Here is an 11,718-nt window from a genome sequence, read left to right on the forward strand (position 1 = left end):
TAAAAATTCAGATACTTAATATTAATAAATACTCACTCTGTTTCATATTACATGTATTTCTTGAGATTTTCTTTTTTGTTTCAAAATAAATGTCATTTTTAATATGATCAATACATTTTAAGTCACTTTTTTCTACTATAATTAGAATAATGGATTTATTATAAAATAAATAAATAACAAAATCAACAAATAAAGGCAACAAAGTCTTTATGATAATATTCTTCGTTTCTATACAACTATGTAATATGAAGCTAATTCCTTAAAGCATCTCCAACAGCCTCTTAAGTTGACTCTTAAGTTAAAATTTGAAGAAGGAAAATAAAAAATCAGCTCCAACAGTCTCTTAGTGGTTCCTCAAATCACTAAGAGTCTCTCCATCATCTCTATTAATAGAGAGTCTCTCTCCGCCTCTTAGTGCCTCTTAATTCATTTTTTATTAATAACTTATTACTAATGAGTCTCTCTCCTGATATTATTGGTAAATATAGCAACAATTAATAATTTTAATGATAAAATAATAAATAAGGAGTGAATACAAAGAATATTGTTGGAGATGATATGTCTTAGAGCATCTCCAATAGAGGGTGCCCAACAGAGTGCCAGCTGATGTGATAATTAGTTTGACAACTTTTAAAGGCTGCCTACTATTGGAGTGATGGTGGGTGCCAAAAGGTTGCCAAACATTTTTGGGTAATTAATTTATTAGTCCCTATATTTTGACAAAACACACTGTTTAGTCCCTGTATTTTCAAAAACACATGGTAAGGACCCTAACATTTTTCTCAGTGAACTGTTTAGTCATTCCGTCTGTTTGTTAAATTTTTTACCGTTTATGACTTCGGAAATGACTAAATTACCCTTTACTATTTACCTTCAAACTTTAGAAGAGGAAATCTAATTTAGAAGAAGAAGCAAATGTATGGAGAACAAGAAAAAGAAAAGATCCGATGCTTACGAATTTGAATGATTAAGAAGAAAATCAAGAAGAAGAACACTCAAAGTTGATTTCAGATGCATTAGAGTTTAAAGGAAAGGAAAGGAAGAACGCAAATCCAAATTGACTAACAAAATCTTCATGAGAGTCTAACGGCAGGGACTAAACAGTTCACCGAGAAAAATGTTAGGGACTAAACAGTTCATCGAGAAAAAAGTTAAAGACTTTATCATGTGTTTTTGAAAATATAAGGACTAAACAGTGTGTTTTATCAAAATATAGGGACTAATAAATTAATTACTTAACATTTTTTAATATAAAAAATTGATTTTACTTGAATACTATTGGTTCACATTTTTGATGACTTTCTCTCTAATTTCACTATTAGTTGACAATATTTATAATTAAATAAATTATATATTGAGTAATGATTTGTGGGGTAATTGTGATAACTTTTAATTTAAGTTGAGTCGAAGTAAGACAGAATATTTGGAGTGTAAGTTTAGCGGCCATAGGAGTAGGGAGGCAGGGACAATCACCCTCGATGGGAGAGTTGTTCAGGCCTCGGATTGCTTCCGGTATTTAGGATCTATTATCCAAACGGATGGAGAAGTAGATGGAGATGTTGCTCATAGGATTAAAGCTGGTTGGTCGAAGTGGAAGAGTGCTACGGGTTTCCTTTGTGACCCCGGTATGCCTAATAGCTTGAAGGGAAAATTCTACCGGACGGCAATTAGACCAACATTGTTATATGGTACGGAGTGTTGGGCAGTGAAACACTGCCACATCCATAAGATGTTGGTGGCGGAGATGCGTATGTTGAGATGGATGTGTGGTCATACGAGAAAAGATCGGGTGAGTAATGAAATAATTAGGACAAAAGTAGGGGTGACATCTATTAAGAATAAAATGAGAGAAACCCGACTAAGGTGGTTTGGCCATGTGAGACGTAGAGCGCTTGATGCGCCGGTTAGGAGAACCGAAGAGTGGCAAAAGGATGTAGTGGTGAGGGGTAGGGGAAGATCTAAGCAAACTTGGAGGAGGGTGATCGAGAGTGATATGAGTTTACTGGGAATTGAGGAAAATATGGTAGTGGATATGACGGAGTGGAGGGAGCGAATTTGTGTCGCTGACACGACTTGATTTCACGGTTTTATATGATGGTTCATGTTAGCCGACCCCGAATAATTTCGGGACTAAGGCTTTGTTGTTGTTGTTGTATAAATATTGTCAATCAATAGTGAAATGAAGGAGAAAGTCATAAAAAATGTGAACCAATAGTATTCAAGTAAAATCAATTTTTTTATATTAAAAAATGTTTGGCAACCTTGAAGCAAGGTTGCCAAAAATTGACAACCTTTTGACAACTTTTTTGGCACCCATCATTACTCTAATAGTAGGCACCCTCTAAAAGTTGCCAAATTACACTTTTTTGGGCACTCTCTATTGAAGATGCTCTTAGTTATTCTTAAATCACTCAAAGTAATTATTTATATTATTTATTTTTAGAGAGCGCACCACGAATCTTTTGGAGATTTTTTTTTTATATAAAATAAAAATTTGGAGATCCTCTTAACAACCAGAAAGTTTAACTTAATTAGGAGTTTACATTTAAATAAACAGAAAGAGAAGAAAAAGGCATATGAATATTCCATGGCGAGGAGAAAGTATTGAACGGAACAACTAAAACAGAACCAAACGCAACCCCCCACCCCCTCTCTCTCTCTATCTCTGAAATATACAAGTAAACACACAAAATCACTGCCAATTTGATTTTCTCAAAAATCTCTGGCTATAATTTGTTTTTCCTTACGGAGAGTGATCAAATCCGGATTGAAAGTGCAAAATCAGAATAGAAAAAACAAGAAATTAGAATTAAAGAGCGGCGCGAAGCAATGGGTCAAGCCTTTCGCAAGCTCTTCGATACCTTTTTCGGCAACTCTGAGATGCGGGTACCCTCTCTATCTCTTTCTGTTCATCTTACTATATGTATGTAGTGGCATATGTGTTTCCGCGGTTGCTTTCTCTTAACGCCATGTCGTTTTGGGAAAAACATGCGAATTTTTTAGCACCTCTTATGTTGGATTGCTTATCTGTTTGTTTTAGTAGTTTTGTATTTTCTGTTAATTTGGTTCATCAGAAAAACTTTGCTGTTGTTGCTTTAGTTGTATTAAGTAAATGGGCTCTTATGATTAGCGTATAAATGCGTGTTTTATTGGATTTTTGTGGTCAAAACTCTTACCGGAATGTGGATTTCATTCTTCAACTAATGAGTGATTAGCATAGATAGTCCATGCATCTATTTTTAATGGAGAGAGCATACATTGTATCTGTTAGTGAGAACTATAGGGAAGAAACCAATTGCCATAGTCAGATGTGCGCATTGATTTATGCAACCTTTTAGAAAGCTATAAACATCTTCCTTCTTTATATTTGCATTTTATTGATAATAATTTTATTTAATTTTTTTTTTTTAAGGAAAGGCGTTTGTTGACATCACTGGTTTCTCTAGAATTTTAGTTAGTAAAACTAAAATACTGTATGACCCTTTACATGAACCAGCAACTTCGTAAGGATTTAGGAATAGAAAAATAAATGTAGTATGTCACACAGTCATGGATGCTGATCATTTTTTGAATATCCCATGATTCTGTTCAGTTTCTGTTGCACTTTCGCTTGCTTGAATACGTTCGACCATGTTCTATATACTGCTGATGAATACCTTATATATGATGCTAGAAATTCATTGGCTATTTCATTTGCTGGAACTTTCTTCATCAAAAGTTTGCAACACTTGGCAAATAAAATGAATTTAAAAAGCATTTGTGAGGGAAAAAGGATGATGAGATGCAATTCCGGTTTAATTCTTCAAATTGGAGTGACAATTAGTACCTCACCTGCCAGCATCTAATAAACTCTGAGAGAAAAATAAAATTTTCTGGGTCTGTCATATCAAAAGAAATTGAATTTCAGTGAAAACAGTGGAACATAACTGCATGAATCTAGAGTGAAGGTGCACATGAAATGGGGTGGAAAAATAATGAAATTATCCTATTTAGAGGCATCTTTACTTGTTTGTAGTGCCATTTGATTTTTACAGTGAATACAAAATGGAATTTATAAGTTCATAACTGTCTATAAAAGTTAATGGTTTTCGAAATGTTTTAGGATTTTAGTAAGGTGCTTCAGTTATTATTTTTGGAGGATTTGACACCAAGTACGTTGAAGTATGGTATCTATTTATCAAGGCTTGCTGCTACCAAATTCTTAAAAGCAACTATTGTTGCATAGAATTGGAAGTCATGTACAAGTACAAGGTCAAATTGTAATTGAAATTTGTGAACCTATGCTGGACTAATTTAATCCTAATCCAGTGAGTGCTGGTTATTGTGGATTCCTTTCCTCCATTCACTTGGCTCTGGGATATTCGGTATACCTACAGAATTGCCTATCAAATGCTCTTTTAAATGCATTCTGCAATTTTGTCTACCCATTATTGACTTTACTTTTTACAACTTCAATAATTGACCTTTCACATGAATTTATGAATACAAAAATCTAATAGTTATATGAGGTTATTCATTAAGCAGGCTGATGAAGTTAATGATTATTGAGGTATTGCTGTTTTATATGGGGTATGTAACATTTATCTTCCTGCTTATTCATGGTGTAAGCTAATTAATTCTAGCCGATGTGTGTTAATGACTTTTTGATATATCTTTGGTAGTCTTATATATTGTTAGAAGATGGATCTTTACAGATGTTTTAACATACCTCTGATCCCTCTTTTTTTTTTTTTTTTTTTTCTTTTTTTTTTTTTTTCTTTTGTTTATGTTGGCTTAGGTTGTAATGCTAGGGCTGGATGCAGCTGGTAAAACAACCATACTTTACAAGCTACATATTGGCGAAGTTTTATCTACTGTCCCAACTATTGGTATGTCATTTCACTGAAAATTGCTTTGAGCTTCCAGTATGCTTGCATGAGTCTTACAAACAATGCCATTGATATGTTATAACATCTTGAAACGATCCTTCTATTTTTCTTCACATAATAGATGATTTTTGTCTACTGTCCCAATCCCTACTATTGGTAGGTCACTGCACTCAAAGTTGCTCTGACCTTCCAGTATGATTTGCATGAGTCTTATACACAGTGCCATTGATATGTTATAACATCTTAAAATGGTTGTTTTATTTTTCTTCACATAATAGATGATACTCTCTAAGAAAAAGAAAATGCTATTTTGCTGTCCTTAAAGTGAGAAATAGAAGAGTAGAAGCCGTTTAAAAAAATGAGGTTAGTGCTAAAAATAATCCTTCTTATATAACTTGTTCAAGTCTCTAAATTTCAATTGTGATATAAGCTGACCATAATGCATTATTACACATTACAAATAATGCATACGGATACGGATACGGTATCCGACACGGACACGGACACGGATACGGTAAACGTCATTTCTATAAAACACAGGACACGGATACGTGGGGGAAACGTGTAAATATTAAAAATATTGGGGCACATTTATAAATATTAAAAATATATTTTTATATATGATTTTTTGTAATATAACTAAATAAATACATATAAACGAAATTATAAAACTCTTAACTAAACACGTTAGAGAGGGAGGGGAGTGAGTGGGGACCTAATTGATCAAATTTGATATATGGGGATGTATTTGAATTTTTATGTACAGAATAGGATTAAAAGGAAGTTTAAGTGAAAAATGAATACTTTCTAATTAGGTCTTCATCTTCTTCCTCTAATTTCCGCCGCCTCTCCTTCCTCCTCCATATCATCTTCTTCATCTAATCTCTGCCACCTCTCCTTCATCCCCCATATCACTGCTGCCTCTCCTTCATCCTCCATCTAACAGTCGATTCTTCATCTAATCTCTGCCGCCTCTCCTTCATCCCCCATATCGGCTTTGATTGAAGTTGAACCTCTGTTTTTTCACATTTGAGGAATCGACTGTTTTTTTTTTTTTTGCTGGGACACGCGTATCCTTCACTGATTCGCGTGTCCAACTTTCCGATATTACGGAAACGGCCCCGACACCGTATCCCAGGCGTTTCCGTATTGGATACGTATCCGAAAGGCTAGGTCTATCACGTGTCCGTGCTTCGGAGTTTCCAGGTATTATTAAAAAAAAAAAGCATGCATTCCAGGAATGCGGATGCAGATGGAGTTTTTGACAAGGAGGCATGAAAATTATTCTGTTCATGTTTAAGTATCATAAGATGTCGGTGGCGGAGATGCGTATGTTGCGGTGGATGTGTGTTCATACAAAGAAAGGATCGGGTGAGTAATGAAATAATTAGGATAAAAGTAGGGGTTACATCTATTGAGAATAAAACGAGGGAAAACCGACTAAGGTGGCTTGACCATGTAAGACGAAGAGCACTTGATGTGCCAGTTAGAAGGATTGAAGAGTGGCAAAGGGATGCAATTGTGAGGGGTAGGGGAATGCCTAAGCAAACTTGGAAGAGGGTGATTGAGAGTGATGTGAGTTTATTGGGGATTAAGGAAAATATGGTAGTTGATAGGACGGAGTGGAGGAAGAGAATTTATGTCGTTGACACTACTTGATTTCACGATTTCGTATGACGGTTCATGTTAGCCAACCCCGAATCAATTCGGGACTAAGGCTTTGTTGTTGTTTGTTGTTGTATTGTTGATGGTGTGTCTTTTGGCCTAGCACTACTGTTCTCTATTGCCATCCTTGACAATTTTTTCTTCTCCGATAGTTGCATGGAAAGCCATTATCAGCTTCATAGTTACAACTATAGTTCATCTCAGCGTCATGACTGCTGTTTCAGCAAATGTGACATTTTAAGCTCTATGGTAGATTCCATTTCTGCCCTAAGAGATGTTTAACCATAATAAACATCACTCAAATATTATGAACATGTGTTCCATAGAGAGTTGAAAGTGAGGTTCTGAATTTGTATTGCTATCTGAGAGGAGTAATTCAAGTATGAAGAATTTGATCAGAATTTCTAATTAAATTCACTCAAATATCATAAAGATGTGTTCCGTGGAGAGTTCAAAGTGATGTTTTGAGTTTGTATGACTAATCGAGAGTATTTCAAGAATGAAGAAGTTGATCAGAATTTATAAATTCACGTATCAAATGAAGCATATTTTACACTTTTAATTGCATTTTGGCTATATTGCACGTATGAGAATAGTTTTTTCCTATCAAATCAATTAATGTGTAATGATATTATTCAAATTCAAAATTTAAAATGCTTCTTGAGAATACTCAATTTGTACAAACCTTCTGCCAGGATTCCAAGGATGATTATTCTTTTGCTGTCTTTGTGTGTGTGTGCGTGTACTATACCATGTACTTTTTTCTTTTCTCCTCAGTTGGGAGTATGAAAAACATGAACATGTTTTCTTATTTTTCCATATGCAGGGAATATATTATTGAGATGCTTTAATGTGCTTATGTGGATTGCTTCCTGGAAAATAATTATGAAATTTGAAATCTAGGGACAGCTTATAAAGAGATATAATTACTCAGCCAACTCGGGTGCCTTTTAAATTTTTCCATTTTCTCTTTTATGGTGTCTGCATATAGTGTGTGTTGAAAATAACTATGCATAATTTCTTCCCTATGTTAGTATTATCCAGGATTCTATGGCTTAACAGTCCACTTGTTGAAAAGAAAGTGTTTGGAAATTGTCCTGGAAAAAGTGGTGCATTATCCATTCTTTATACATTTTTGAAGTCAATCTGAAAATATATTTGGATTCAGAAACAAAAATTTCAACTGTCTCAGTTATGATTTGTTCTTGCTTTTAGAGTGCTTCAATATTGATCTATAATTTTCTTGTCATCTGCAGGGTTCAATGTGGAGAAGGTTCAATATAAGAATGTCATATTTACTGTCTGGGACGTTGGCGGACAAGAGAAATTAAGGCCACTTTGGAGGCATTATTTTAATAACACAGATGGACTGGTAACTCATATTTTCTGATGTTGTTTTACTAAATTGTGGATGCATTTCAGTATTCTGGTTCAAAAATTTGCTCTTTTCTACTTGCATGACTCTTATGCAATGAAGCTGTGCTAGACTGCTAGTTATGACACAGCTTTCCTTTGATGTTGAGAGGATTTACTACAATCGTTCTGTGGTTTTACTCTTGTTGTTATAATATGTTCATACAGATTTATGTTGTTGACTCCTTGGACCGGGAGCGCATTGGTAAAGCAAAGCAAGAGTTTCAGGTAGCAACCTAACTGTACTAAATTTTTTGTCAAAATTATTTGGGTTATGGTACACTTTAGTCCGCATTCTTTCGGGGGGGAAAACCATATTCACCCCTAATGGGTTTTTTTTTCCTCAACGTTTTTGGCCTAGTTCAGTTTTTCCTTTTTCCGAGGGATTTTGTTGGAAAATCATTTGGCAAGTACTAACAGACTTCGGTTCATTATCCATCAGTTCAGTTTGTTAGTATTTTACTTGAAAATATGCAAACAAAATTTGGCTGAAAGCAAAAACGTTGAGGGCGAGATTGAAAAGAAAGTAAGGATAAGGGTCAAATTTGTGTCTGAAGTTATTGAGGAAGATCAATTTTACTCTTATCATACAAAATAGTGCAATGTTGCTTTCCTTTCATGGTAGAATCCTAGTTCAGTATTACCCTTATGGTGGAATCCTAGCTTAGTTTTGTTACCCTTTTCTATGTAATTACCAGCAAAAATTGCCAGTGGAATTCCTTGAGAAAGGGTAAAAGTGAGCTAGGTTTTCTTTACCATGGGCGCAATATTTAACCATTTTGTACTATATGGGTAAAATTAATTTTCCCCAATAACCTTAGGGGAAAAACTGACCCATATCCCTAAGAAAATATAAAATTTTAGAGGTTAGTTTGATTTTCCTAAAAACGTAGGGGGTATTATACCTTGACCCAAAGTATTCTCTTGTTGACTGCCATTTTTTCTTTCAGACTATCATCAAAGATCCATTTATGCTCAATAGTGTGATCCTGGTATTTGCCAACAAACAAGACATGGTATGTTTTGCCTTGCATCCTAAATTGATGAAAAAATTTACAATTTGAGCTGGCTCTTCATAAAGCCTTTAAAAAATGTATATATACATTTGGTGGTACAGGGACTAGACATGGAACAATAATATGAATGAGATTTTATCCTTTTGACATAGAGAGGACTAGAGACGAGACGAACATGGAAATCCACTGCATTGTATAATTGGAAAAATGGGGAGGCCCTTGATTTTGTTTGTACATACCTCCCTCAATCTTTTTATTTCATTTTTACACATTAGCCTCTACTTTTTTTAATTTGACATATTGGGTCCTCGAACAATTATTATCATGAATTGAGCCCTTGGTTAATGAGATCTGTGAACATCGTACTTGGTTAAAAGTTTGTGGCACATTTCATTTGCATTGGGAATGGCACTTATGGCACTTTTTACAGTTTGATTTTTTTTTTTTACAAGTCTGGTATGGTGGTTATTGGAGAGAGATGACATGGCTCTTTCTCTCTCCAAATGGGACAATATGTAAAAAATGCAATGCCAGAGTCAGATAAAAGGGGCTACAGACTCGTAACCGAATTTGATGTTCATAGCTAATTGTGCTATCAACCAGGACCTAAATGTTTGTGGTTGTAATTGATCGTGAACTCAATATGTCAAATTGAAAGATCAGATGTTTAATGTGTAAAAAAATAAAAATAAAATCAAGGGCCTGAGATACTTGTCCCTAGTTTGCAATTCTAGGTACACATCTTTATTGACTTGACTGGGTAGGCTTCTGTAATGCTGACATCTATATCTAAATCGATTCAGTTTCAACTTTTTTGGTTATTAATCTGTGATTCATCACAGAAAGGGTATCCTGTATTAGGAAATGATATTCATTAAGCATGCAACAGACCTGAATGAGTGGAGTGGAATACGTTGAATATGCTGAGCAAAGTATGCAAATTGTGAATATGATATGAGGGACTGAGATGAAGTGTGTTTTTGTTGTTAAGAAAGGAGCAATGGCACCAATGGAAGTTTGCGAAGGATTAGGTCTATTTGAACTGAAGAACAGAAAATGGCACATACAAGGGACTTGTGCGTTAAGGGGAGATGGGCTGTACGAGGGGTTAGACTGGCTAGCTTCAACATTGAAAGAAATGAGAGCTGCTGGATACTCTTCAGTGGGCACCTCATCATTTTAATTTTCCAGGTTAAATAGATTTGGTGATTCCTCATTAAATCATAAAATACCATACTGTTTGTTAACCTTAACACGGTTGAATTTGCAGGTTTTATTTTGAGGACTGTATAGATGAAGTCAAAATGGACTGACTATGTCTTGTGTTCTGTGGATTTGGATTTGGATTTGGAATGTCTTGTCTAAAGTGAATGCAGCTGCAGCAGCAGCTTTAGGGTTATTAACTTTGGTATTTACTTGGTACTTAGTTGTGAGTTCCAAGCTATAAGATTAACAATGTATATTGAGATGGCTGGCGATTCAACACTCACAGTTTATATACACTTAGACGTCCCAATATATACATACATACATACGAGGCAAATGATTGTCATTTTGATCATCTCATCTTTATTATTATTGTTATTATTATTATTAATCTAGAAAGCCTCCACCTAACCTTCTCTCTTGCCATCATTAAGTAGAAATGATGCCATTTGAAGAAGAATTGTAGATTTGTATTGCTATGCCTTTGAATCTGCTGGGGTAAGCTCTATGAGGTTTTAAGATATAATAGTAAGTTTTAGGTTTGTTGGGTTTCGGCTGTTTTCAATTTTTTTTTTTAAATAAATGTGTTGTGGTAAGGATTTTAATAAAAAAACAGCACTAAATAAAATTAAGGATAATAAAGGTGGGTAAATTATATCTATTATCTTTCAATTTTGTTTCATTTTCTTTAGTCTCTGAACTTTCAAATAGGATATACAAGTTTTTGAATTTAGTCTTTCACTTTCGTTATGGCTTCTTTTACCATAGTGATTACATCAATAGCAGAGATAATGAAAATAACATTCTAACCAATTTTCATAAAGTTTTTGGCTTTAAGGTAAAGAGAAATTATAAAAAATGATGATTTGGAAAATCGAAAATGGTGGTTCAATGAGAAATGTGGTTTTAAGCAATTGTAATTTTGAACCTTTTCATTTTGAGTTTGTCATCGGTGACATCATTTTGAGATTATCAATAATAAAAAAGAGTCGTAAAGAAAGCAAAGGGCAAATTTTGTGGTTTTTTTTATATTCAATTTTGAAGTTTCCAGACTATAAAAGGTAAAAGGGAATTAGATTTCTTTTTTATGTCCTACTTTGAAATTCAAGGGCCATAAACAAAGGGTAAAGTTGATGGATCATACTAAACCTTTCAACATAATGCAACGTTAGTAATCGATGATGTGACAAACCATTGATTTTTCAATGTTTTTTCCACCACTATGATACCACATCAGCATTCAATGATGTGGCAAGCCACATATTTTTCACTATCGTTAGAATTTATTCGGGTTATGGGCCGAATAAATAATACGTCCGAAATAGAATCAGACTAAGCCCATCCAAAGAGATGGAGGATCAAGGTTAGGATTTTATAAGCTAAAGATGGATAAATTACAAAACTGGATCAATTTAAAGACTCATTTATATATTTAAACCCATTACACAACACACTACATATCTAGACTATTTCATTTAGAAATTACCTATAATACTCTTCATATATATATAACACTTTCAATCTCTGCGAACTCGAAGTGTTTTTCAATA

At 34.3% G+C, this 11,718-nt stretch overlaps 1 protein-coding gene across 2 annotated transcripts; it reads left to right on the plus strand.

Annotated features, from left to right (window-relative positions):
* The first annotated feature begins 2,563 nt into the window (after positions 1–2,563).
* LOC136206022 (uncharacterized) lies at positions 2,564–10,558 on the plus strand. Of its 2 annotated transcripts, XM_065996917.1 has the most exons (7): positions 2,567–2,886; positions 4,778–4,868; positions 7,790–7,905; positions 8,115–8,174; positions 8,897–8,962; positions 9,954–10,153; positions 10,233–10,558. In XM_065996917.1, exons 1-6 carry the CDS (start codon positions 2,830–2,832, stop codon positions 10,143–10,145), a joined length of 582 nt encoding a protein of 193 aa, XP_065852989.1. In that variant the 5' UTR covers positions 2,567–2,829; the 3' UTR covers positions 10,146–10,153; positions 10,233–10,558. The 2 variants fall into 2 exon arrangements, with proteins under 2 accessions (XP_065852990.1, XP_065852989.1); XM_065996918.1 differs by lacking the exons at positions 9,954–10,153; positions 10,233–10,558 and adding an exon at positions 9,064–9,947 and having other exon boundaries at positions 2,564–2,886.
* Positions 10,559–11,718: the final 1,160 nt, after the last annotated feature.

This window comes from Euphorbia lathyris, chromosome 9 (genome assembly GCF_963576675.1).
Source record: "Euphorbia lathyris chromosome 9, ddEupLath1.1, whole genome shotgun sequence".
In the NCBI taxonomy this organism is placed as follows: domain Eukaryota; kingdom Viridiplantae; phylum Streptophyta; class Magnoliopsida; order Malpighiales; family Euphorbiaceae; genus Euphorbia; species Euphorbia lathyris.